This window comes from Salmo salar, chromosome ssa14 (genome assembly GCF_905237065.1).
Source record: "Salmo salar chromosome ssa14, Ssal_v3.1, whole genome shotgun sequence".
NCBI classification, from domain to species: domain Eukaryota; kingdom Metazoa; phylum Chordata; class Actinopteri; order Salmoniformes; family Salmonidae; genus Salmo; species Salmo salar.
In genome coordinates, this window is record NC_059455.1 from 25,157,222 (window position 1) to 25,163,931 (window position 6,710).

General features: G+C 40.6%; 1 protein-coding gene across 1 annotated transcript; it reads right to left on the reverse strand.

The window, feature by feature from the left end:
• Positions 1-460: 460 nt before the first annotated feature.
• On the reverse strand, positions 461-4,436 carry shhb (sonic hedgehog signaling molecule b). The gene is made up of 3 exons (XM_014140393.2): positions 3,910-4,436; positions 2,818-3,079; positions 461-2,443 (listed from the first exon to the last, which is right to left on the reverse strand). Exons 1-3 carry the CDS (start codon positions 4,216-4,218, stop codon positions 1,767-1,769), a joined length of 1,248 nt encoding a protein of 415 aa, XP_013995868.1. The 5' UTR covers positions 4,219-4,436; the 3' UTR covers positions 461-1,766.
• Positions 4,437-6,710: the final 2,274 nt, after the last annotated feature.

Consider the following 6,710-nt stretch of genomic DNA (forward strand, 5'->3'; position numbering starts at 1 on the left):
ACAGCCAAGACAATGCAGGAGTGGCTTCAGGGCAAGTCTCTGAATGTCCTTGAGTGGCCCAGCCAGAGCCCGGACTTGAACCCAATCGTCCATCTCTGGAGAGACCTGAAAATAGCTGTGCAGCAACGCTCCCCATCCAACCTGACAGAGCTTGAGAGGATCTGCGGACAAGAATGGGAGAAACTCTCCAAATACAGGTGTGCCAAGCTTGCAGCGTCATACCCAAGAAGCCTTGAGGCTGTAATAGCTGCCAAAGGTGCTTCAACAAAGTACTGAGTAAAGAGTATGAAAACTTATGTAAATGTAATATTTCAGTTTTTTATTTTTAATAAATTTGCACAAAACAATTTAAAAACGTTTTGCTTTGTCATTATGGGCTGTTTTGTGTAGATTGATGACGGGGGAAGAAAACAATATAATCCATTTTAGAATAAGGCTGTAACGTAACAAAATGTGAAAAAAAGTAAAGGGGTCTGAATACTTTCCGAATGCACTGTAAGTCAAGATGATCTTGAATAATGATACAGTGTAGAGTTGTGTGTAGCATATTTGACAAGTCATTGTTGAGATGATAAACATGGATAATCACGCATATTCCGTTTTTAGTGATTTTTGTCGGTTAAGGAAATGTGTTTGCCCCTGTTTTTGTAAAGCATGTTGGAGGTGGGGGTTGATGAGAATAGACTGAGCAGTTATTGATTAAGTTGTGTGATTCCGTTTTTGAAATGACATCTGTTTGACCAACTGCCAAGTGTGTCAAAGTGGAGCAGTGTTATTGTGAGTAGCCTAAATGACCATGGTTGCTTAGGGAATGTAACCTAGGCTAGCACTAGGGGCCAGGGGTTGAAGAAAATAGTCAACCTCATTATTGACGAAAATAGTCTTAAATTTAGGCTAAGGGCTCTCTGATTCATTCTCTCGGCTTTATTCATTCAGTATTTGAGAGCCATTATGAAAGACCAAGAAAGGAAGTGAGAATATGATTGGCTAAATGTAAAATATAACTAATATCTGAAGGCCTACTCTTATATAGAACAGGTGCTTTGTTGCAGGGTCAAAGTGGTAGCTTTGATCAGATCAGATGATATAGGTGGTTCATGGCCACCAGAGGCTCCAGTTGCTCCATGGTTTGATTGAGAAGAAGCAGGCACAGACATATTTCTGACAGTGCCCAATTCTGAGTGGACAGAAGTTGAGACGCATATAGTGATATTGAATTCTAAACAATGCTTAATCTGAAACGTATTTGGCAAAATGAGCCTAATGTAGGCTATTATATTAAAGACTTACAAAGTTTGTTGCACTTTCTGAATTAGTCTAATCGTTTTCAGTAGGCTGTGGCATTTATGGGTTTACAAGCATAAAGGCACTTCTTTCATATGATTACTAATTTCACTGTTGCTGAACCATGTCCATTTTAGATAACGAAATGTGAGAATGTAGGCTATTTGTTCAGGTTGACATGCAGGCTACATGTTTCAGTGTATAAAAACATAATTTATTGAGGCAGCACTATGTTCATCCAAGAAAATATAACAGTCAGTTCACATTTGCACATAACGATCATCAACAGTTTTTTCTCAAATGTTTAGAAATAAATTCTTCACACTATCCTAGACGACTAAATTCGACTGGTTCATGATAGGAGGAAAACATAAGAGAATAAATAAGAATATACATGTATGGCTCCAGTGCCCAAAAGTATTTCCATCTTTAAGAGCATTCATTTGTGTCTTTGAAATGGACAAATAAAAACGACTCAAGTCTCAGCTTTGGGACATTCCAAGAGGATGAAAGGAGTTTATGTCCAGCAGCAATGTCCCTATGTGGTATAAAATGTCTGAGTACCAGTGTATTCCATCTCTCTGACGTATGTCCTCGCGCTTTTTGACTAGACCTGTGAAGGACATCAACGCGTGCCCAAACCGGACTGGCGCAAAGGCCCAGTGCGCCCATTTGTGGTCCTCGATTACCGCGTAACAGCTCGCCAAAACATGGTCAACTATGATGGTTCCTTGTGAGGTTACTGGGGCATAAGATCCCTCGTATTCTTCCACGTAAATCCTTTCCACAGTGACTGCCTTCAGGTGGTCTACGGCCTCGTCCATAACAAACACCTGTTGCCCAGGTTTTACATTACTGGCAAACACTGCAGTCATGTCGTCATCCGTAACGTTATTGGTGATGAAGACCAGGTGAGCCGGCGTCAGTCTTAACTTTCGGTTGGGCTTCTCTGTTTCAAAAACATAAAATTCTCGTCTTGACACTGGATCTTGGTCCAAGAACATGAGGAAATCGCTGGACACAATATTTCCTTCTATGTCTGCTGCTAACACCTTGTCGCCCACCTCCAGTTCTTTTACCAGCTTGCTTCGCCCATCCTCGAGGAGAACTGAGGCAGATCCAGGGAAGCAGCCACCCGACTTTGCAGCAACTGAATTTTCTGGAGAAGAGCAGACAATAAAGAGTTAATAAATAAATACTTTGGACCAAGTCACTATTGCCATACAATTCTAAATGTAAACTGAATGACCTGGACAAATATAGGGCTTACTGCTCTAACAAATGGGGTAGGACAGTTGACATTGCAGCATGGGTCACTAGTATTGTCTTATAACTGTGTAATAACAAGGGACTGCACTCGGCCTATCGAACAAACCCTATCAAATTAATTGTTTTCTTGACATAGCAACGTACGTAATGAACAGTGCATGAACGGTTGAGGAAGTCATTTATACTTTTTTTTTTACATTTGAAATTTACATCAAAATATTATATCATTATTATTACTATTAATTGTTCGTTCGTTCTGTTTACCTGCTTTCACAGAACAATGAATATGGGCTTTGGATTCATAATTGACCCAGTCGAATCCTGCCTCCACCGCGAGCCGGGATAACATTCCATATTTGCTCTTATCTCTGTCAGAGGTGGTGATATCCACAGCCCTTCCTTCATAGTGTAAAGATTCTTCCAAATGGTGTCCATCCTCGTCCCAGCCTTCTGTCACGCGCAGCTTCACTCCCGGCCACTGATTCATGACTGAAATCGCCAAAGAGTTCAGTTTGTCCTTACATCTCTGAAAAGCATAAATAGACAATTGAGATGTCAGGAAACACAAGGGGTTAAATAGGAGGGTTACACACACACACACACACACACACACACACACACACACACACACACACACACACACACACACACACACACACACACACACACACACACACACACACACACACACACAATATATATATGTATATAGCATGCAACTAAAGACAGAGCTTTATTGATTGTATATAGACGCATCTGTTCCAATATATGTTTTTATTCATGTACATTTTTCGATTTGAAAAGAAACGAATAAACATTTTAGAAATGTTATAGATGGTTATGGATTATCGAGTGACGCTGCGAATCTAAATTAATTAATTATCCCTAGTCTATCTCTCTCCCTCTCTCGCTCTCGCTCTCTCTCTGCGCTTGTGTGTGTGTAAGAGAGAGATAGAGAGAGAGGGATGGGGAGGGGGTTGGGGGGGGGGTAGTCCATAATACAAGTTTATCATAGCCTAACATTAACTGTCTAGAACCAGCCCCTTTAATATGTGGTAGCAGTCGTGCGCATGGCATCCATAACGACTTGTCTTAATTTTCATGCTCCGATAAGCCCAACTAGAGACATAGGGTAGAACTGTCCATAGACAAAAAGAGTCCGATATGGTGCACAGTTTGTTTGAAATTGTTTAAAATCTATATTATACATAGTTATGCATAGTAACCATAAAAGTAAATCATAAATAATTATTAACAACTGTCACTTCAAATTGAGCGTCAGTCATTGTTCTCGTGCTAAATGAACATTCAGGACCCACAACATACATATTCATGCGCTTTCTCACTATAGCCTACCTGTGTCATAAGTCTGTCAGCATTAGTGTTTTCCTCATCTTTGAAAATAATGTCAGGATTGTAGTTTGGTGTCAGGTCTTTAAATCTTTCAGAGTTCCTTGTGATCTTCCCTTCGTATTTGCCACTGGCCCCAAGGGTCTTCTCCGCCACGTTGGGAATGAACTGCTTGTAAGCCAAAGGCTTCAGTTTTTTCGGATGTCTTTGTTTTCCATATCCCTTGCCTGGACCACAGGCCAACCCATCGGATGCTAGAAACAGGCAGATGAAGCCCACGAGCGCAATTCTTATCAGTATAAGCATCACGTCCATTGGATGAATTGTATTGAGGTCCCTGTTGTGTAGGCTGGCTATATCCTCTCACTTATCTCGCAGTCTCTCACACTCTACCCTGTATCAGTGTCCTCGTTTTTCTCTCTCTACTCTAGGAGGCTATCAAACGACCGCTACCAAAGCAGGTGCCGTAATGACAGTTTGATGTCGCTGCCCTCAGAGCACATTGGAGCTGTGTTACTGCTGCTGCTTCAGAAAACCAGTCCAGACGCATATGAATGGGTTTGCTCCGTTCTGTTCTATACTAGTGCTCTATATTAATGATAGCTCATCAATGTATGTCAAACAAAGTACGTGATGGCTCCACTTGACAAACCGTTGTTCTCCATGCTATTCAAATAGCAGGTTTGACAGTGTCAATAGGCCACTTATTAACAGTAATTCCTGAAATGTTTACTTACTTTCTTTTTGAGAAACGTATATTTCAATATTTCATGTGTCTGTATTTTTTTGCAATCATAAGAAGTGGCATGCAGGCTAGTAAAAAAAATAATTTGTTTTAGTGCTGGTCTGGAATACATGTCTGCATACACTTTAGCTCTGCAGGACCAAGGTTGATGACCATACAATTTAAAACACATGAACTGTAGACATAAGGGTCTGGATAGAAATTTCTATGCAGGTTAGTTGCACCAAGATGCTATGCAGGTCACAATACATTAAGCTAAGGAGGGTGTGAAGTGAGGGAGACAGTAAGAGTATGCATCCCAAATGGCACCCTATTCCCTATATAGTGCACTACTTTTGACCACAGAGCCCTGGTCAAAAGTAATGCATTATATAAGGAATAGGGTACAGCTTTTGACCAGAGTTTCTATCTCCTATTCTCTCGCCAGAGAGAGAGTTTATTTCCCTGCTGCTGGACTGCTGTGCCTATCACCACCAGTCTTCACATGGCAAGCATCTGTAGCCTAGGGCCAGCTGAACTTTATGGGTCAGCAACTGCCCTTCCACCAATGATATCTGCTAATTGCAGTGTGACAGAAGAATAAGTGAATGGGATTTCTATGATCATCTCTATGTGGTTGACATTTCAGAAGTGTTCTTGCCCCCAAGTTGAAGTGTGTAAAATAATAAGCCCCACATCATTTTCTCATCTGTAGTGGATTTGTTGAACAGTATAGTTTTGCCCCTTGTCCCATTGCTGACGTTTGCTTGGTCGTGGTTTGCATTGGTTACAGAAAAATGGTATGAAAGTGAGCAAAAACTCACCCACTTGTCACATTACAGAGCAAGACCCTCACAGGAACTGCACTCAATATACAGAAATGAGTTCATGAGTAGTACAAAATGTGGTTTAGCAGTGCAAATCAGGAAATGGCTACAAGGTGAATACAGTTGGCTGCATGTTAAGGCCATAGAGTAGTACAGGCAGGCCTACATACTTCTATTAATAAAAAAAACTATCCAATAGCAGCAAGGCATTGCATTACCAAAACACACAATATATAACACACTGTAATATCTCAGTATTTCTCAATTACATGGTGTTTATGTTTTTTATTCAAGTGGCAAAGACATCATTTGAGGCAATTAAGAGTCAGAACTCAGGAATGAATTGTTAAAATGTTTGGATTAGAATTAACATTGAGATCCTAATCCTGATCCTCAAACTATGTTAAGAGTCTTAGAAGGACTCAAAATACTCAAACCGTAATATTTTCAAATGGGGACACTGGTATACACTGGTTGTGGTACATAAAAACACATGGGATGAAGGTCAAATAAAATAAACGTAAGAATTGAGTGCAAGGATCTCAAGCAGTCTAGGTTGGACTGTGCCTATGGAATCAATAGAATGGTTGGAAACATTTCCCTTATACCATGACATCACACAGACACATACAGTTCCTTGGTCATTCAAACTCAAGTCTACCATATACAAGTCTTTTAGCATGAGGTAAGTCATACTACATTCTTGTCGCCACTGTTGTCACAAAAAAAACAGATAAAATCAATCTCGATTAAAGATTAAAGAGAACAGCCTCAATTTGTCGGAGCATGGACGGTGTCATGCACGGTGTCAAAAGCGTTCCACAGGGATACTGGCCCATGTTGACTCCAATGATTCCCATGGTTGTGTCAAATTGGCTCGATGTCCTTTGGATGGTGGACCATTCTTGATACACACAGGAAACTGTTGAGGGGGAAAAACCCTACAGCGTTGCAGTTCTTGACACATATTATCATATCCTGGTCAAAGGCACTTCAATCTTTTGTCTTGCCCATTCACCCTCTAAAGGGCACACGTACACAATCCATGTCTCAAATGTCTCAAGACTTAATCCTTCTTTAACCTGTCTCCTCCCTTTAATCTAAACTGATTGAAGTGAATTTAACAAGTGACATCAATAAGGGATCATAGCTTTCACATGGATTCACCTGGTCAGTTTATGTCATGGAGAGAGCAGGTGTTCATAATGTTTTGTACACTCAGTGTATAATCCCTTATGTACATTGCTCTAAAGACT

Bases quoted from the DNA above. Each gene is read 5' to 3' on its own strand.
- shhb (XM_014140393.2), bottom strand. From the start codon at position 4,218: ATGGACGTGATGCTTATACTGATAAGAATTGCGCTCGTGGGCTTCATC. The intron at 3,080-3,909 runs GTAGGCTATAGT...TATGCTTTTCAG, and splicing joins CTGACAGACTTATGACACAG to AGATGTAAGGACAAACTGAA. The intron at 2,444-2,817 runs GTAAACAGAACG...GCTCTTCTCCAG, and splicing joins TCATTGTTCTGTGAAAGCAG to AAAATTCAGTTGCTGCAAAG.